Raw genomic sequence first — 21,946 nt, 5'->3', positions numbered from 1 at the left:
AATTGGTCAGAAGATAGGGAGGGAGAGACAGAGGCATGACAGTACTTTGGTTCCTAAAGTTTGGCTACATAATATACAAACACACACACACCTCTCCTCGGAATGATTGGAATAACAGGGAAATACTACATTTGTAGGACCAGTTGCATCTGGCAGAATGGGGGACAACCCAGGTGACTGAACTGTGAGGACTGGACTCTTAGGCAATGGGACTGGTGCCCCTGGAGGTACTGCTGACATCAATCCAGGTGACAGGACTGAGAAATTGGGCTAAGCTGGCAGCAGCCCAGCTGGCAGGTGACAAGGCTAGAGGCTGGGGTGGAGCAGGCAGCTGAACTGCAAAGGCCTACAGCCTTTAAGGAGCCAGAACTTAAACTTGAGGCTTAGCAAAGGCTGACATCCTAAGAGACAGGAGGCAACCTGCGAGGAACAGGTACTAGGACAAGAAGTGATCCAGGTGGATCAAGGGATTCAGGAGGCAAATCAGGAGGAACAGGCTGGAGCCAGAGGCCACTCGGAAGGGACAAGAACTGGCACTGGAGACTTGGTCATGGCTGTGGATTTGATCCCATAACAAACTGCAATGCAGATTGTATAGTACGCTGTGACACCATTTCTGTATGTGCATGGGCCACAGGTGTGGTGACTTGTGGAAGAACAGGCTCAGCTGGTGGGGACCTTGGAGCTACAGGAACAGGAACAAGAACTGGAACCTCAGAGGTGACAGGGACTTGAGCAGGACCAGGGCTTAATTTGTGCTGGATCCTGCCAGAATAGGATCCGGGACCTCCCAGATTGGGACGGCACCTATTTAATTGGATCCGGCACCTCCTTTGTCACTATCAAAATCCGTAAATAATTTTTGTGTGATATTTAATATTATCGGTTCTGTCATTCTTTTATTTCCTGTTGAAGTTACTCGTAAATCGCTTGTTTGTTCTCAGCGCTGTGTGTTGTGTGTAGGTACCGCGCTGTGAAAGTACTGAAACAGAGGGGAGGAGATCAGTCGACAGACACAGACGAACAGGTCAATTAGTTCGGGTTCTTAGCCTACTTGCTTCTCGTGGTTGTAAATAGAATTTTCGGCCCTAATTGCATTCCCCCCACACCCCCCATTATAGCAATTCACAGACAGAAGGGAAACGACAGGGAAGTGAAGGGACAGTCTCCCTCTGCTGATTTTGAGTGATTATTGTGAATGCTGTGATTATTAAGAGATAAAGTCCAACAGGGTGATGGAGGACCCCAGCGTGAAGTTTATTACATGGCTACTTACTAAAGAAGTCAATAACTGGACACATAATATTGATTCAAAAATGATTTTACTGATTTAAAAATGAGTTTATTGCTTCTGCCAAAAAATGGTCCATCAGCATCCATAGCAATGGTCTGTTATTCATAGCAGCGGTCTACTATTCAGAAATAACAGACCGCAGAATGCCATAATTGATCAGTCAGAATGGAATATTCCACAAAGCCATGTAATAAATGTAAATAAATAATGCTTTGTTTGTGATGACAGCTTTGTTTAGTTTTAACAGCAAGCACCTAGGCGTTGTCTGATGTGCTTCAGGCGCTACAAATTTTTTGATGTGTTCCATGACTTCTTCTCTCACCTAACCCGCTGGAACAACACCCTCTCTGTGTTCCGGGACCTCCTGATTTACAAATTAAGCACCGAGCAGGAGCCTCTGCAGAAAGAGGAACAAGGACTGGAGCCTCAGGCACTACTGCAGACACAGGGACTAGAGCCTCAGAAGCATCAGGAAGCGACACCAATACAATTTCAGCAGCAACAAGAGCTGGGACTGGAACAGTAGGTGCTGTGATAGGAAGAGGGATTGGCACTGGAGCTGCTGGGAATGAGACTGGAGCCACCACATGGATCTCAGCAGCAGGAACTGGGACCATAGCATGGTCATGTGAAGCATTGGTTTCACCTTGTTGAATGAGCTGAAATAGGCTTGGGTCAAAGACAGACTAAAAAAGATACATGAACCATGCAAAACATTGGGTTTGCCTTCCACTGATCTCCTGACAGTCAACACTGTAGTGCATCTCCCGTACATTTGTTGACTGTTTATTGACAACGCATTCAGATGAAAATTTGAATGAAAAATTTGATTGCACTTCCATCCAGTCTTCTGCAATTTGTGACATAGCTTCTATGCTTCCATGTTGAAGATAGATGCATCCAGTTTCATGGTTTGCCAAATACCTAAGCTTGTATTTGAAATCAATCAGCACGTCAGTCAAGCCATGAGTAACCAATAAAAGGTCTAAGGCCAAAGAAAAATCCTGAAAAACAGCACAGAGTCGTTTCTAATTCCTAAAGTAGTGCCAGGTAACACTCCTCCTTTCCTGTCCTCCTGATCACATACTCAGGCAATCTGTCTTCACCTTATATCAGGGAAACAACTTCAGCTTCTTCAGAATTTCAGCGTTGACTCAAACATATTTTACTCTGGTACTCCCTAACGTCAGAGGGTTATCATTAGTAGATTTGATTAGGTAGAATTGGAGCAAAGCCTCCGATACCCTGCAGTTTACACCAAGAAGAAATGTTTTGCTTCCTACAGTTTGGTAAAATAAAAAAACAAGCAGCATACCAATTTGTTTAAGCGAAAGTCCATGTTTAACATTTTGGATTATCTCTTCTCTGCTTCAGACACACATCTTAAATTGAAACTGTACATGATTTTCTTAAGCCAACTAACTTCTTACGACCAAAACAGATATATCAGACTTTATTTTTACAAAGCATGAAATATTATACAAAATAAACTAAAACATCTCTGGGCATTTTATGAAAATCAATGACATGACTCGTTTGGAAAACATATTTTTAAAATACTTCTCGTAACCAAAACATGTAAAATTCATGGTGTGTTTTAAAATGGTGACCCACAGTCTTTAAATTGTCAAAATACTCATATAATGTTCACTCACTCACATTAAACAAACACCTGATTACACATCAAAGCTTTTCTATATAAAATGCACTCTTACAGATTTCACAAAGTGAAGTGTAGAGATTTCAGACTTTGTGTCTTTTCATCCCAGTCTGGTTCAGTTCAGTGTGTTTCTATGGCGACTCTCTCCTCTGTAAGGTCTCATACTCTGAGTCCTGAGCAGTTCTCTGAAGAGCTGTGTATGTTTCACTGGACGAGTCCTTCACACTCTAAAAGAAAACACAAACACAAACACAAACGGTTTGAAATAGTACAGGAAAAACCTTTAATAAGTCCAGGACAGATGTTGAATAAGATGTCACATTTGTCACTGAGAGATGTAACTGGAGACTCACAGCCAGGGTGTCATACTCAGAGGATCTGGTTCTGAGATCAAGAGCTGTGTATGTGTCATCAGCAGGGTTAGGATGGACTCTCTGGATAGAGAGAGAGAAAGAGAGAGAGAGAGAAGGTTGGGAAAGAAAAAGAGAGAGAGGGGTATGAATTTTCTAGAAGGAGAGCACGTGCAGAAAAAGTCCACAGCCATTTTCTGTCGTCTTCACCTGTCTGTCATTATCTGGGCTTCCTGTGTTTTTTCTTGAGTTTGATGTCCTCTTCCTGCAGTGCACATTGAAAAATAATAAGAATAAAATTCAAATAACCAAAGACACAGATTTCATATTTCAAACACTTTGTCTACAGTACAGAGTAAGACCCCTTGCATAGCCAGTGCCTTTCATGGAAGAACTTAGTAAAATTGTGAAGTCAGAAAGTGAGTATAAATAAGAAAACATGAAATGGAATGTTCACCTCCTCCATAGAAAACCGATGATAAATACTGAAAGGACCACAGGAACGGGGACTCCAGCGGCAGCATACACAACAGTTCTGAGCTTCACTGATCAGAGAGAGAGAGAGAATAACTTTTGACAGTTACATGTATCATCCACTGAAATAATTCAGCCCTATAATTATTCCTATCAGTGCTTAATTAAACACTAATAAATGTCATTTCATAACAATCTGAACTCAAATTTCCCTCTCAGTTTACTTCCCAACTTTATTTGTATCAACCAAACCTTACCTGACATTTCAACTGAAAACACAGTCATGTTCTGAACTCCAATCTGATTCTGTGCCACACAGTTTAATGTCCACTGGTATCATGTGTCAAAGTCAAGTTTAGGTTTTTGTCTTTGCCGACCTGAGAGGTTTTGTTATCGGTGATCTTATACCAGGTGTATGTGTGAGCTGGTGGGTTGGCATCACTGCTGCAGGTCAGAGTCACTGAACTGCCCTCCACTATTTCACCAGAGGGACTGACTGATACTCGCATGTTCTTTGGTATATGCTCTATGCCCTTTGTTTCTAAATTATATGTTATCGTTCATATTCTCTGCTGAACAGTCAGTAATCTGATGTACTTACATTTTACATTCAGGTGTATTTCAGTGGAGATGCTGTTTCCAATCCTGTTCTCAGCTCTACAGTAGTACTGTCCACTGTCCTCAGAGCTGATGTAAGTGATGCTGTAGTTCTGTCCTGATCCCATCAGTGAGGGTTCAGCTCCATTCTTCTTATACCAGGTGTATGTGTGAACTGGTGGGTTGGCATCACTGCTGCAGGTCAGAGTCATTGAACTGCCCTCCACTATTTCACCAGAGGAACTGACTGAAATGTTCACATTCCTAGGACCATCTGTGCAAGACAGCAAATGGTGAGCAAATTTGAGAAAAAAAAACAACATTTATATATATATATATATATATATATACACACACACACACACACGCATACATACATACACACACACACACACACATATATGTATATATATTATTGCATTTTTATGTTTGATATGATGCTGAATATTTCCCTTTAATCTTAGTGAAGAACGCATGAGTCATTGGTCAAAAGCAGCAAACAAAATCCACGATTATTTTAGCAGAGAGGCTGAATGACACTGAGATGAGTTGAATGCTTTTTCAGTCATGCCATTATACTGATTATTGGATTAAATTGATATAAAAATACAAACAATTTTGGTGGCAATAGATTGGTTGGAAATGATTCACAGTATCGTATTTTCGCAATGTTTTTAACAATGATCCCACCGCTTCCCAGCATGATTTTGAATCTATGCAGGGTGGAGTAGGTTGGTTTGGTCATCCAGGAAAACCCCAGGGGAGTCAACTAAAGTTTAAGAGGGACATGTGTATGAAAGCGTAGGTTGGGTCGAGGGAGATATGTTGTGTCCAGTGTTAATGGTCATAAGTTGTAAAGGAGTAGTAAGAGAGGCAGACAAACCCTTCAGTATTGTAGTGCAACTGTAATAAATTCAGGTTTCTAGACAATGTGGAAAACAATATGCTCCTCAGTCTCTCTCTGGCTGGAGTTTGGTTACGATGCAATCAGCCTCTGGTGTAGTCACAACTGTTTCATTTAAAAAAGCTACCATGTGGTATGCCATAAACATGTTGCAATTTATTACTTGACTTGCACTGCAGTGCCTCAGTGATGCTCTTGGGAACAGGTGTGAAAGAAATTAGTCTATTTTACTTATTTCCTGTTTTCTAAAAAAAAAAAAAAAAAAGGCAGAAAACAATGTTCTCCACCATCTCTAATCGGCTAGAGTTTGGTTATGGCCCAGGCAGCCTCTTGAGTGGTCAGAATTAGAAGGATTTGTTTTGTTGTTGTTGTTAAACACTGCCATGAAAGGTGCCATGAACATCTTGTTAATTGTTACTTGACTTACACAGCATTACACCAGTGAGGTTGTTGGGAACACATCAGATAAATATGAAAAATATTTGTCTATTTCACTTCTCCCTATTTATATTGTCTGATCACCCAAAATCTCATATATTCTCTCTTCACTTGGCAGTCAAGGTCACTGTGATTGGCACTGGCTTCCTCTATCATCATTTTTACTACCAGTTGTCAAACACTATGTCTGTGAGGTTAGGTGATGTACTCAGAACTCATCGGTATAGTTTAACAGTTTAATAACTAAAGTCAATAGACAGATTCAGGTCATCAGCATCAACGCACATTGCTCTACCACAGATGTATACACTAACTGCCTCACGTTACTTTTATAGCGCTGATCCCTAATGCTTAAAGGTGCACATAGCTGAATAAATCCATAACGACAGAATGTCAAGATGAAAGAGTTATCCCTACACTGCTGTACAGTGTCCAGAAGCTCCACAAACCTTTGTTTTTGATCATTGTGTCATGAAATGATCAAATAGATTAAAAAATAATGAAAAGTTCAGACTTACAGATAACAGACAGAATGACCCCAGGTGATCCAGTAAATTTTCCTTTTTCTGTATTAGTGATGAACGTGAAGAAATATTCTGTGGAGTCACTCTCTCTCAGATTGTTTACTCTCAAGCTACAGTTATTCTCTTTATTTCCAAAATATTCCACACGGCTCTGATAAACTGGATTCTGACTCAGATCCTCTGGTTCCACATTTTTTTCCCATTTACTAAACCAGAATGTTTCAGTGACTGTATATCCGCCGGGATATGTGTAAGTACAGGGCATGTCCACTGATGAACCTTTCACAGCAACGATTCTTCTCACTGAGTAATTTACACTCCAACAGTTATTATCTTTGACACCTGGAACAGAGTTACATCACATATTCGGAAGCTGTCACACATTTTTACATGAATTTGTGGGAAAAGTAAATATATAATTGGTGCTGCTGAGGGCTGTTGAAAGCAAACATTCAGATGTAATAATATGATCTGAGCTCTTCACTCAGTAACGGTCAATACGCAGCTATGATAAATCCTTGTAAAATGTGTGCGGCTGAAATTGATGTAGTTTGTGTAAATGGAGATCTGTGTCTTAGCCCTCATGTCTGGATGTACTCTTCCAGCCATGATGAAAAATTACTGTATAGCAAACAGCATTCATTTGGAAAAGCCAAGTCTTTTTGTCTTACGCACCTATGAGCCTAAGGTGTCTTGAATTGTTTACCAAATAAACACTGGCTAAATATCCAAATATTGTCAAAAAATCTGATGAAATATGATGTTAAAAGAGAACCAGTCACACTGTGTCTTAACTGGTCGGAATGTGATGTTATCTAGTCTAGCAAAGGCAGCATGCCAAAATTATAATTAGTTAACTGTACATTATATATAAGTTTGACATTTGGAGCCTCTTTCCTGGAATCCACTTGAAAATGAAACAAGATAAAAAGAAACTCAATAAATTTAGATTTAATCTCGAACTTACATACTGCAGAAGAACGGAGTTTCTCCTCACTATGTACAGCACAAGCATAGCTGTGAGAATCTTCACTGCTCATTACGGTCAAGGTTTTTTTGTTTTGATGCAGTTCACGCTGTCCATTCTTGTACCAGATGTATGTAGGGTTATTACTCAGTGTGCAGGAGGTGTAACAGGTCAGTGTTACTCTCTGTCCCTCTCTCACTGTGTCAGGACTGACTGTCACCTGCAGGTCTGAGTCACATACAGATGTCCAGAGTCAATTCCCCAGAACCAATCCTAGTGAAATTGTTTCAGTAAATAAGACTCTGAAATGCATATGTCACTTATTACCTGTGATATTGAGAGAGACTGGGGATTTGCCATAATATTTCTCTCCTTGTTTAGTGAGAAATCTGAAATAATATTCTCCAGAGTCACTCTCCTTTAGATTTGTTATTGTCAGTGTGTGATGATTCTCTTTACTGTCATATTTCACACGTCCCTGATATTCCAGTTTCTGAATCAGGTCAATAGGCTCTTTCTCTATCGTCATTTCATTGAACCAGAAAGTCTTATTGACTGTGTGACCACTGGGATGTGTGTAAGAGCAGGATATGTCCGCTGATGAGTCCTTTAAGGCACAGATACTCTGACTGGTGTAAGTTACACTCCAGCCATTCTGTACATCTGTAAGATCCACATAACAAACATTACACAATTCAAACTCTTTATTTCACCTCTCAGATTACACCTGATGCATTAAGGTCTGCTTTAGTGACACCCAATATTTAACATTAGCTTCTGTAATTATTAACATTACATTGTAATTACTAATATTACAATGAAAAGACTCAGAATTCATGTAAGTTTTATTGCTCCGCAAAATGGGTCACTACAATGTGGTTGTGCCATAATCAGTTTCCACAGAAATGTCTTCAGGCATTTAAGATCCAAGGCATAATGAGGAAGAGGACAAACACCATCATTTCACATACCACTGATAAAGAAGCAATTGGAACACAAAAGAGATCATACCTGGAACAGACCACAGTAATATCATACACAGTATTGTTGCAGCTTTCAGGCACATTGTAATTTCAGGTCTGTAAAGGGATGAGAGGTATTTTACATATGAAAATAAAGATATTATAGATCAACACAGAGACTTCTGTTTTTCACTTCAATGAGTTGCAAACACAGGGCCTTAATCTTCATACTTCTTCAGCGTATTCCCAACAGGATTAATCATTGACGCTATACATAGATGTTAAAACAACTTCTTGTTCTGCTCACTGCCGTGAGACATGATCAACCTTCCTGGAATTTTATTTAGTGATGAACACTAACAATGAGTCATGTGATTAAGGGCTCTATTTTAATGATCTAAGTGCATAGTCTCAAGCGCATGGCGTAAGTGCATTTACGGTGTCTCCAAATCTACTTTTGCTAGTTAAACGATGGATAACTCTTAATTGGTCATAAGTGTGTTTTGAGTGTAACATGCAATAAAGCAATGAGAGTGTAAGCTCCCATTCTCTTTACAAGCCACCTGCACTGGCACCTTGACGGATTGCTATTACAACGGCAGACTTAGTACCTAGACGAAAAGAGCGATTCGCCAATTCGCTGCTTCCACCATCTCTCAATCCTCTGTCCAACCAAGTACTCCATTTTTCAATTAAACAACTGCAACATTACTTTAGACCAGGGCTGTGTCTGAAATGGCATACTAGTGTACTGCATACTGTGTACTGGTCCAGTATACACTGTGTACTGCACACCACTCCCCACCCTAGTATACAGTACAGAATGCGTATGAGAAAGTATGAGAACTTTCATGTAGTGTGCTACACATTCGCTATTGGTTGGGCTATGTTTTCTGTTAAAAACGAACAACACACAGCTACAACAAACATCTATCAAAAGTATCCCCGTAAGAAAACATAGAAAGACTTATTACACCAAAATATGCAACTGATACATTTGTATTCGGGGCTGCAGCTGGAGTTGAAGCTGGAGCCACCGCTGTCACTGTCCGCCATGTTTTTTTGGGGGGGTTTTTGGCAGTTAGGAATCACCACGTTGCATTATGGGATGCAGTAGCCGACAAAGTGAGCTCTGGCTGAATAAAGAAAGTGTGTACTTGGGAAATTTTCACCACAGTAGTACAACATCCAGGTAACTTTCGTGTACTGCAAAATTGTTATTTTTTCATGTGTTGTATACTACTTACTACTTTTACGTCCAGATCAGCACACGAGTACCATGTAGTATGCCATTTCAGACACAGCCCAGGTTTTTGTGGTCTACGCGCAGAGGCTTTCAGTTGCATTCAAGATAGCACTGCATCTGACCACATCTTATTTTAAGACCAGAGGCAAGTTCATTTGCTATTTAAACAATGTGGGCATTAGATGGGAAAATGACAACTGCGTTGATTTGAAACTAGTTAAGACATTTGCGTTTCAGCTTGCGCTGGGTGTAAGATAGTGTAAGATAATGTAGTGTAAGCCCTAACACTAATGTCAGCGACACTTACAGACAGCTAGCAATGAGGAAGAGAGAGAGACAAAGGAAAGAAAGAGAGAGGTTGAATCACCATCATGTGAGCACATTTTCTCTCATTCTGACTAAATATTTTCTTACATTTGCCAGCTGCTTTGTTCTTGTTCTGAAAATCCTTCATGCCTAGCTCTTCATGTACAGTACAAGTCTCTTGTCAAATTCAGTTGGCTCAGCTGTAACCCAGTAACTTCATTTCCCATGATTATCTCAAAGAAGAATTTTTTTCCAATCTACAGCAGACATTTCACTGAGATGTTTATTAAGAATGCAAAACTAATGTATTTGAAATGTTGAATATCAAAAAATGTATACTTACTTGGAGTTGTTAGATGTTGAACTGACTGTCTCAAAACAGAACTGTTGAGTGTGAAGAATGTACTAGATGATCAAACCCTTACACAGGAAGAGGTACCTCTCTCATTAATATTCAGCTCTCTAAATAACATTCTCATATGTGTCACAGTAAAGGGTTGGACTGACATACAGTACATGAAAAAAAACTTGTCTTGTGTAGAATGGTCCTGTCCGACAGTAAAACTGATGTGCATGCAGAAAACATCATGAAAATAGTGCTGAAAAAAATCTGCATCAGTACTTTCAAAACATCATGTCTCTAATTATCTTAAATATGCATTACAAACTTAAAATAGGGGAAAAATAAATGTACATACCAAAAACATGACAAATTCTTGTGCTGATTAAGGATTTGTAAGAACTGAAAAGTGTTAGTGAGGGAGGGAAGTGACACCCATGGATGTATTGTTATAGAGTTCAGACGTGTGAGGTCCAGGGCAAGTGTTTATTACAGCCACCCCTGTGAACACCGTAGTAAACCACTGGGTTTCAAAGTGTTGCAATTATTCAGTGCATGAGTTACTGAAAACACTCTGGACCAACAGCAGTCTCTCCATATCAATACAGGGAGGAAAAAACTCCCCAAAATATAAGGCATGGTCATACACAGTAAGACTATGCATGCAGGGACCACACATGTCTTATTTGGTGAGTGACCTCAAAACAACCTTTTTCGAGTCATCATATCATCTGAACTCCATGTGTGAGTTATAATAGAGAAGGAATGCAAAGGAATGCGTTCTGGATCTACTGTCTTATTTCAGCATGAGTGTTTTAGTGATTTTACAAAAACAGGACAGTCTTCTTGCAGGTTAAAAACTGAGTTTTCTCAAGAGGAAAAGAGGAAGTTCCCTGCATTAAACACTCCATGACATGCTGTGCATGGTGAGTCCCTCCCTCTACTGGTGACTCTATGGTACTGTGATGTTGTCATTTTGTTTATACAAAAATCAAATTTGGCGAAACGCCTTGGGTTACTGACACAGGAATGCGTGACATATGTGACAAACTGCTTGGCTACATTATGTGAGAAGAGATACGGTAATGTGAAATAATGATAGTTTCTTAATAATTATTCAAGAACAAGACCACTCACTGACCAATCAGTATAAAGTATTCAACAATGTTATAATGCAAATCATTATTCCTCATTTAGGAGTATATCACTGCTGTAATTTCAAAAAATACTACAGCTTAGATCTGAGGTCTGATCTGAGTCTGCGCCATACAATAGTAATCCACTTTTTTAAATTAGTGTTGGCTAAAGGTATAGACACGGAAGACCATTCAGTGTTCTACTGAACACATATTTACTCTTATTACTGGATTTACAAGCAACATCTTACATAATTTGTTTGATTTATACACAATTTTAATACACTTTATATTCACTACAATGTTCTTAAAGACCACACTCATCGAAACCTCTGTGAAGTGAATGCTTTTCCGCTTAAGACGTAATATGACATTAATATGAAAAATACAAAAAAATAAAGCACTTATTAACAATAAAATCCTCAGTAAAAACGCACAGATGAGTCAGATTGAACTCAGCTGCATGTAACCGCAAATATAAACAATACAGCTTCCATGCTACAGACAAATGCATCCATTTTCATAGTTTGCCTGATACCTAAGGTTTTATTCAACATCCCTTGGCATGTAATTCAGTCATTAAGGTCTACTGTAACAAAAACTGATTCAAAGATTCATCTCTAATTCCTAAAGCAGTGCCAGGTAATCCTCCCTCTGTCCTGTCCTCCTGGTTACAGACTCAGGCAATCTGTCCTTGTCTTACATCAGCGAGACAAAACTTGATTTCAGTTTTAACTCAGCATAATTCACCCTGGTATTCCTGTATTCCCGACGTCCTTCATTAGCAGGATTGATCGTGTCTGAGTGGAGCAAAACCTCCTGTACCCTGCAGTTTATACGCAAAAAGTGATTCCTTCCTCCAACCTGATTGTAGTGATATATGAAAAGGTTGTGCTGGAGAGATCTTCACAATATTTTCTACACATATCAATGCATCTGTGTTAATCCTCTTAATCTTTTAGAGCAGTGATCATTTGAATACAGCACTTTCATTCTGAGAGCTCTACGTTAATGACTGTACCTTAATTCAAAAACCAAATCCTCCCTTTTTCTTTTCTTTGTGTGGTTTTATTTACAACTGAACTAATCACCATCATGTCATTTGATAGTGAACTAGTCTTACTGCAGGTACTCTGAACACTAACCATGTAAATTCCAATTAACCAGATTTCTTCTAGCTGTACGATGCATATTTCCCATTTTTGGGGAATCTTGGTGAAGTGTTTTCATAACTAGAATGTGTCTCCCTGTTAGAGTCTATGTAGGCACCATTGACAGCCAGCAGATGGCGCTAGAGCACCTTTAGGCTCCTCTACTCCATAGGCATGGATGAAAGCTTGTGCTATACGGTCATTATTAATGGTGCTCCATACTGGTCGCACTGTGCACTGCTCAATGCCTTCTGTTTAGAGCAAGACATGCAGTGTGGGAATCTAACCATACTGTGAAAGTGCACAGAAAATGCATCAGTGTTGAAGTGTCACGACTGCTGCATATGGCTACAAAAAGAAACAGGTTGAGTATAAAGCAGAGCAATAAGCCTCTATTCCAGCTGGTTTACATTGTGAGGGCTGTGTGCTGTATACAAATGCAATATTCAGAAGAGAATGCGCACGTGCACACACACACACACACACACACACACTAATAAATACATCTTTTGAAGGAAAAAAAGCATGTTTTATGTATGCAGAGACTTATAACTGGTCATTGTGCAGAATAAGAATTGTTCCTGAGCTGCTGAAGGTTGTGTTATTTTTCTAAATGTGTCATTTTTCACTAGACACTGGCATAAACCAGCAGCACATACTGCCTGAAAGACACATGCTGAATATACCATCTGAGCACAGAGCTTCAGATGGAATATATTTCTGAAAGATCGTCAGTACTTGAAGCCCTAATCAAGTCTCTCCCAGCGCTGCAGTGTTTCTCCTAAACAAAAACAGGATCCGTTTTTCACATACCAATGTTTCTGACATTCCATTTTCTACTTTCCACAGCTCATTTCAGCATGGTTAAACACTCTGTGCTAAGTGCACTGTACCAGACCATGACAAAACAAAGGGAGGTTCCACACTTTCACAATTTCCTTTTGTTGTCATGAGCTGCATCAAAAGAACTTTATGTTTTTGTTTAAAAAGCCAGTAACCGTAGAGATAGCATCGTTGACAGTTAAATTAAATACAAGAATAACCAGTGATTATTAGAATAAGAGCCATGGCAACATGCACTTTGAAGTCCTGTGTTTTTCTCTGTTCATAAAAGCAGATACAAAATATTTTTCTCGGTACACCATTGTTTGTCGTAAATTCAGCTCATCTTATCCGTCATTATGACCATGGAGAGTCACACCGGGAGATTTTGGAGTCCCAGATTCAGTCTGTGTCTCACAGCTGCAGTTCAAATACACTCAGAGCTGGTCCATGCTGTTGCCAAGAGTTATCAGGAATATTTATAAATCATTCCTGACCTTTGTTTTTATTGTCTACATATCAAAAATAGCAACATAGTTGTACTCAGCAGGTAATGTGTTGGTTTTTGTTGGGGGGGGGGGGGGGGGGGGGGGGGGGTTGGTTACATTTTTCTCGATAATAGGTTTAAAGTAATGAGTCTAAAAGTGTTGCTGTATTTATCCTCTAAGGTTTATGGCACATGTATAATTTGACTCTATTAATATGATTATGTTATGATTTATTTTGATACCGCTGTGAATTCTATGATGACAGATGTAAGTAGTGTCTGAGGTCCTGTCAGTAGATATTGGAGATGAGTATTATGGGAGACAAACAGGTCATGTTTAGTTGATTTGGTTGACATACTGTAACAAAAACTTTATCTGGTACATTGCTGTAAGAGTGTTATATAAGGTTATATCAGCTAGCCTTCACCAGGACAAATTTAAGAGCAAGGGAGAGAAATCGGCTATGTTTTAAAATGTGTATAAATCCCAAGTAAACCCTCAGTGAAGATACGAAACATATCTGCACCCTCAGCTGGTCTCCGGGCTCAGGCAAGTTAAATTTATTCAGGTATCCAAAAACTACATATCGAGGAGAGAGTGTAATTACTTTATTGAGGTAGTGTTCGGAATAATTGTCCATAAAGCCCTGTGTACTTTGTCTGCATGATGTGTAAAAGCTATTGATAGAACCCACTAGGGATGTTCTTTTTAACATGTGCAGGGTTTTTCCATGAGTAAGAAGGAAGAGGGTGGAGGGCATGGTAGGAAAGGGCCCATTCCTGTATCTGAACAGGCCACTGCAAGAACTTCCAGTTAATCCTGAAGGATTATCACATTATCTACAGAAACAACACTCTGAGAATTAACTCATGGGAATTTCCATTGTCTGATTTCCGTTGTTATTTAAAGGCTATACAGTGATCAAATTATGGAAAACATGCAGTTTTCCCAACTGTATGACACTCTGCATAATAAAAGAAGCCATGTTTTTGTTTGTTTTGTTTTGCTTTGTTTTTTTAATTCTCAACACAAAAGCAAAACACAAATGATTCATATGTACATGGGCCAGACGCGAGGGATCTATGTTCGTTTCCCACAGATTGGTTAATGCTTTTGTCCTGGAGATTAATTCTTTCCTCCACTCCAGTTCCAGATCAAATCTCATTCATTCCATCTATTCAATTCTTCCTCCTCAATGTTTTACCATACCATTTTATTAAACATTGGATGAGGGTTTCTTAATACTCAGTATTCGTTTTAGGTGTCACCTATAAAACCATATGGTTACAACCAACTATGAATTTTATCCTGACTAACAAGTGTATCGGGTCACTATGTTCTTTTTTCATAATTGAAATATTTCATAATTTTGCATCAACTATGCAGAAGAAAACATATCATGCCATGCAGTAACTGCCCCAAAACTCTGTTCACAAGCTATTGAATCTCACTAGAGTAAATGTCACTTTAGATTTGTTCTTTTCCAGGCCACAGTAACACCTAATCATTAAAACATATCAATCTGCTGACTGAACAAAGCTGCATGTCTTAGTGCTCCACTGTGACCTCGTCAGGATAGTCTGTGATGTCATTGTATATGACATCATTGTTTTGCTCTAGACAGTTCTGCACAGTCAGCAGCACTGTTGCCAAGCGACGGTCAATGGCAGCAAGGTGTGACTCAGACAGGATAGGGGACACCTTTGCCAGAGGATCCTGAGACAGCGACGCCCGCATGACATCACTCAGACGGTACTGAGGGAGAGAGAGGAGGCCGAGGCGAAGCAGGGTAGAGCGACGGATTCTAAAAGCGAGCGAGAGATTCATATTTGAATATAGGAGAGAGGTAAAATATTTGAGTTGCTGAGCTTTGAATTGAGGGGCAGATAATCAATATTTGTTTTACCTGCAACACTGCACAAGTGGAGCCAGTATAGAGGGTTCATCTTTGGAGTGCCGCCCAAATCTGCAACGCACACGCACAAAGCAAGAATGAAGGAGAGAGTAGAAAGAGAGAGAGAGAGAGAGAGAGGGTAGAGTCCATGCATGCAACTCCATCTAAAAACTCTAAACTTACACAATCTGTAGTTGAAAGTGATGTTAAGACAGTTGATAAGTCAAAATACTCACGCTCTCCCATTGTCTAAGTGTATAAGAAAAGTGTTATTTCCAAATCTCTCAAAAGTTTCATAGTGATGTCTGTCCATGTTACCTGAAAAAATTTTCACATATCATAAATCACATCATTAACTTTTGATTTTATCAACTTATGGTGCTCCACATTCTAGATGAACAAAGGAAAAAAGATTTGTGAAACAAGTTTTGTTTTGTTGGGTTTTTTTTACGGCATGGAGTATTCTTAATCATTCCTCTCAGGTGTTGATACTCAAATGAATCTTGGATTTAAAGAATGCTGGCAAAGAAAAAGAGTTACTCATGAGAAAGTCCAGTATGGCCATGTCTATAAAGTCAACCAGGCGGGTTCCTCTGTTGTAAGGAGAGGTCTTCTTCACTGTCTGACAGTATTTGGAATCTTTCTCCCACCTGCATCACAAACACTGGTCAGGAAAAAAAAAACGTTTATCCGACCAATCAAGTCCTGCAGTAATACTGTACAGTTAAACTGTATGTCATCATATCTATGAAATGAATCCATTTCATAGATATAACAATGAAATAAAATGAAATTAAATAAAATGTATCAAATGAAACATAGATAAATGCCTTGATACTGATCTAAACTGACTGATCAAAACGATTTAACAAACTGTAGGATGCAGGATTCCAGATATAACATGAGAACGAAATATGAGAGAGAAAGGGTCTACAGCGCCAACCACATTAAAAATACAACAACAACAACAATAACAACAGAAACGACAGTTGGTCAGCTGTCCACATTGCTTCCCACGAATCACGCCCAGCCGCAAAAACACAGAATGGAACATTCTTCCAACCACCGCGGTTTAACCTGATTTGCTGCACCCACACGCATGACTCAAGCCATTTAGCTATCAGGTCCACGCCGGTGGATGTCGGTGGTGTGACAAATTAAAGGTCAGACCTTTTTTATTTTTTTTACTGTTTTGGACTGTGAATTTCAGGGAATATTGTTTAGCGATGACTGATGCTGACTGATATTGTGTTGACTAGGTCCTCGGCTTTAGCTGCGGTGCGTTTACCCACACTGCCGACTTGCTGCGGCTGTAAGAGCGTCTCCAGGGGCTCCTCCACGAGCGGCGAGGTGCCAGGGACAGATCTGGCAGCATAACAGCCATAGAGGCCTCCAGGTCGTGGGGTCGCCCACACACTGCATGCTCAGTGGAACAGTAGTATGAGCACTGGCCATAAAAGCATGTATTACCAACTGAAGGACAGAGACAAAGGCAGACATCAAACAAGTGAGAATACATACATATATATACACACATAGAAACCTACATGCACATGCTGTATAGACAGACATACAGACAGGCATGCAGGCAGATGGACAGACATACAGACAAGCATGCAGGCAGATGGACAGACATATAGATAGATAGATAGATAGATAGATAGATAGATAGATAGATAGATAGATAGATAGATAGATAGATAGACAGACAGACAGACAGATAGATAGATAGATAGATAGATAGATAGATAGATAGATAGATAGATAGATAGATAGATAGATAGATAGATAGATAGATAGATAGATAGATAGATAGATAGATAGATAGATAATTTACACATCATGTCACGATGTCAAAGCCAGACCTGGAGAAGTAAAGAAAGTCTTGGCCAGTTTAACATCAGTGGTAAGATCTCTGATTTCTTTAACCACATTAATGAGTCGTCCAACCACAGGAGGGACCCTACGGAAACCTAACACCCTGACAGAGTGAGAGAGAGAGGGTGAGTGAGAGAGAGATTCAGTAATGAGTCCACCAAAAGCTGCTGCGAGTGTATAAAAACATATATGAGCTTATAATTATACATTATAGCCACATACACTTATATATTTCCCTCAGACTACTGTACTTCAATATTTCTCAGAGCTTGCAAGTTTTTAAAGCCATAATACAGATCTTGTAAAGGTCCTATTATGCTCTTATACACAGAGTCATATATTTTCCCATCTACCTGTCCAGATGAAAGGCTGCAATCTCAGCATTGTGTCTCTCAAAGTCAGAGAAGTAGAACAGATTAAAGTTTGTCTCTTCATCTCGCTCCTGTCTACAAAGCAACACAATCGATATCTGGACAGTCTTAACAGCTCACAGCTGGACTTAAACTTGATCATTCTGTAGAGCAACAGCATGTTTAAAAGTGCAGTGAGAATGGAAACAGATATGGGGAACGGGACACAGTGTAACTGTGACTCACTCACTTCATGGGCTTGAGCAGAGCCTGTCCGTAATTAGGAAATGACATCACCAGCTTGAGCTGAGTACCCCCAGCCTTCTGCACTGAAAATCATCGAGAGCGTTACCATGGACACCTCAGCATCACACATCCTCAGAGAGAGAAATGTCGGCCAACCCAGTTACAGACATCGTGCAAAGAGACAGACAAACCCACAAAGAGCGGTAAAACTGTGAACAGCATTTAGTAATCCCACATAACAGATGCTCACAATAGATGAGTTTTAAAAGCCAGTCCAGCTCTGCCCCTCCTAACACTCTCAAAGGTGAAAAACGGCTCACCTGCGCTGACAATACGGTGAGAGGCCAGCTGTTCAATCAGAGGGCCCAGGTTGGCATCGCGATGGGCATAGAGGTGCCAGCGAGTGATACCGAGGTGAAACCTCAGCCAGGGTGGGTGAGTTTCGGTACTGCTGTTCCATTGGATTGGCTCATACTCATTCTGATTGTCACTCAACCTGACCAAACACAGACACAGTACAGAGATGAACGTTTGGGATCAGAAGAAAACAGGTCGCATGTTATATATTGTGGCCATGGCAACTGCATATATATTTCTGAGTGTAAATATACAGTGCACGCAGATATAGCGGTAAAATGTTACTGCTGTGTATACATGGCTGCACACTGTTATCCAGTAAAGTCCAAATGGTTAAAGGTTTGTGAATATGTTAAAGGGATACGAAAAATGACACAGGGCTACTGTAGTTAATATTTTAATGAGGAAATTATGAGAAAAAAAATGGATCATGAAGATGGATACAAATAAGATGGTGAAATTCTTTTGATCTTTGTTACCAACGCTGTCTCTTTTTCCAAAGAGACATACAGTGAGTCATTGTTCAACAGGCTCTGAGAGTGCATCTGAAATGAGTTACTAACATGAGTCTGTGCTATGAATCTGTTTTGAAAACTTGTTTCAGCATTCGAGTGTGAAAAAATATGTCCACAAATGTTTCATTTCAGCTCGTGTCTGCAAATTACTAGCAAAACTTTTTTTGAACTTGAGTTCTGGACCTTCAAAATCTCCCTCTGACAAAATTATTTGCTGATATGGCACAGGTAACAAAGAAAAAGCACTGGTCTCAACTAGGTAAATCTGTTCTGCTGAATCAGCGTTAATATTCGTGCAGTAGTCACTGCTGTGACGTCACCAACACTAACATGACCTTACCACTGCTGCGTGCTCTCCCTCTCAGCAACATTGGCCTTGGCCTTCACTCTCAGTAGCCAGTCCTCTTCTTCCAGAGGTGGCTGTGGCAGATTATACAGAGGATGGTCAAAAAGAGCCTCCAGCTTTGTAAGGTCAGCTTTGGATGGCGTAGCCGCATGGTTTCCATTTGGAGCAGCCATTTTGAAAGAGGCAATCTCCCTATCCTCCTTAAGTGCTGAATTTTCATGGTTTCTCATGTCAGCCATGTTTGATGAGGCAGCCATTTTGTGACGACCATTTGCATCTGTGTTTGAGGAGCTCTTTTGTCCCATGTGGGCAGGTAGTTTGACATAGTTGTACTTTGAGGTGAAGTTGTTGTCCTCCAGTGCCAGACTAGGTTTGTCGTGGTGAGGGGAAGGAGAGAGGCAAGGAGACTGGTATACAGAGAGCATTAACAGGACCAGTAGGAGATGGAGAAAAACAGAGATACCAGCCAACACCAAACACAGCAACCGCGTGCGCCTACGCATAAACCACCTCATGATACTGAGCAAGAGTGGGAGACATAGAGACAGACAGACAGAGAGAGCAAATAAGAGAGACAGACAGACGAACAGATAGAGAGTCTTTGTTAAGAGTAAGGTATCTTTTTGTTACGTGATATCCTTTCTGACACACACAAATTAATACACTCTGGTTTTACATTTAGTAATTAACATTAACTAGTGCATGAACTAAATGAACATCATAGTCTTCATGACACTTTTGTTTATCTCCATGTCCCTGGTTACAACACACCTGGCAAGAAGTAGACATTTGGCATCAGCACAGTGAAAAAAGACTATGACAAACCTATCCCTGAAGTCCCCTCCAATGCTCAAGAATACTGTAACAAACAAGGACTAACAGATCTCTTTACTCAGCCTTCCTCACGATAAAGGTTGTCTCCAGTACGTCTCTCCCATCACTGTCAATCCAAAAGGAGAGCTATCTCTGATCTCTCTCTCTCTCTCTCTCTCTCTCTCTTTATTCCTCTGTTTGCTCTTTTCCCCCCGTCTCTTTCCATCTCAAACATGAAAAGGGACAAGTTGCCAGGTTAGGGTGATCTGAGCAGGGCAGGAGGGGAATCAGTGTGTTTACTATTTTGTCTTTCTTCTTCAGTCGTCTATCAGTTGTTTTGTGTGTCTGCTCATGCATTTGCAGAGTGTGCATTTTCACTTATCACATCATGGCTCGTGATATCACGAGTGTACAAGTTCACGGGTTTTCATAACTATTCACAAATATGGTGCAGTGGCACCTAAAGTTACAATGAATTGCTTTCATAAACAAGGACAAAAAAAAGTAGGTGCATAGATACATTTGAAGACACAAACGATCATTTTACAGAAAGTCTGGCCCAATCCTGGCCTGGTCATTTAAAAGACGCAGTACTTCTTTAGATTTGGCTGACAATGGGAGTAGGGAACACAGAAATGCACCTGATTTTTATTTGTATGTGTGTGTATGTGTGTGTGTATGTGTGCGTGTGTAGTATGTGCTTGTTTTATTCACATATAATGTGGGAGGTAAATGACCAAGGACCCTGGAATCAAACTCAAACAAAGACCACAAGTTGTATTTACGATATTTGGATGAGGCAATTTTCTTCACTTTGTGGTATCTGTAAACACACACACACACACACTTTCATACTAGCGCTCTTTTTCATACGGAGACATAGGCTATAGGCAACGATTACTATACACTCACAAGAAATGATCCCAAAGCTCACAGACAAACGGTTCCTCAGAAATACAAAATTGATAATCAAGTATTCGAGCAGTTCACAAGAGAGAACACTAAACAAATCTTTCGTATGTGCAGTACCGAATGCTCTGTGATGTACAAAAACTCATGTTAAGAGTTCTTGCCTTCAGGCAAATAAAAACATAACCTTGCCTTAGCACAACAGATGAACACTCCGTGTAGACTGCCTCCTACACGGGTCTGATGCTTGTGTAATACAGATGGGAGAGGATGAGAATATCAGGGAGACATCTGACTTTAGCTGAGCAAAATTTCAATATTAATGCTAATGTATTAAGTAAATCGAAAAAAAAATATCATCCAAAGTTATGCAATAGTAAGTGGTCTGTCAGCTAAAAGAGAAAGATAAAGCTGTGTGTGTATGATTAGATTATCTGTCTATTTATCTACGTGTCTGTGCTCTATCTATCTATCTATCTATCTATCTATCTATCTATCTATCTATCTATCTATCTATCTGTCTGTCTGTCTGTCTATCTATCTATCTATCTATCTATCTATCTATCTATCTATCTATCTATAACCCATTCTTTTCCTCTTGATTCCCCTCCAGTTCCTCTTTGCTTTTTTCTTTTTGTGCTGCCTAATGTTTCATTATGTAACATAGTTGATACACTGGAGAATGGACACACATATGCACACACCTACAAACCACCTCTCTCGCACTCCAAATAAGCAGTTATATTAATTTTGAATCTCCTTCATCACTTCTGATTGCAAAAACACAATGGAATACACCACATGACTGTGAACTCCATCTAATCCTCTGTTCTTTTATTTATCCTACACTCTCTCTTCTACTTTCTGTCCCTCTTTCTCTTTGCTTCTGTAGTTGTTGCCTCAGAAAACGTTAATGTAAAGCCACAGCACGAGACCAGATTCTGTAGCAGTGTTCTGAGAATGAAGTTGCCTAGTAACA

The 21,946-nt window shown here is 39.9% G+C and overlaps 1 protein-coding gene across 1 annotated transcript; it reads right to left on the bottom strand.

The window, feature by feature from the left end:
• Positions 1 to 15,207: 15,207 nt before the first annotated feature.
• Positions 15,208 to 19,760, bottom strand: fam20cl (family with sequence similarity 20 member C, like). Its single transcript, XM_030782878.1, has 10 exons — positions 19,240 to 19,760; positions 18,348 to 18,523; positions 18,032 to 18,110; positions 17,785 to 17,877; positions 17,419 to 17,534; positions 16,846 to 17,026; positions 16,094 to 16,203; positions 15,790 to 15,871; positions 15,566 to 15,625; positions 15,208 to 15,463 (listed from the first exon to the last, which is right to left on the bottom strand). The coding sequence occupies exons 1-10, from the start codon at positions 19,758 to 19,760 to the stop codon at positions 15,208 to 15,210; spliced, it is 1,674 nt and encodes a 557-aa protein (XP_030638738.1).
• Positions 19,761 to 21,946: the final 2,186 nt, after the last annotated feature.

The sequence above is a fragment of the Chanos chanos genome, chromosome 8 (assembly GCF_902362185.1).
Source record: "Chanos chanos chromosome 8, fChaCha1.1, whole genome shotgun sequence".
NCBI lineage: Eukaryota > Metazoa > Chordata > Actinopteri > Gonorynchiformes > Chanidae > Chanos > Chanos chanos.
Note: the sequence above shows the minus strand (reverse complement) of the source record. Positions and strands in the feature narration are given on the sequence as shown.

Excerpts from the sequence above, each read along its gene's own strand:
- fam20cl (XM_030782878.1), bottom strand. The coding sequence starts at position 19,760 with ATGAGGTGGTTTATGCGTAGGCGCACGCGGTTGCTGTGTTTGGTGTTG. Across the intron at positions 15,872-16,093 it reads CATACTGGACTTTCTCATGA|GTAACATGGACAGACATCAC; the intron begins GTAACTCTTTTT and ends AAATTTTTTCAG. Across the intron at positions 15,626-15,789 it reads CACTTAGACAATGGGAGAGC|ATTTGGGCGGCACTCCAAAG; the intron begins GTGAGTATTTTG and ends TGTGCGTTGCAG.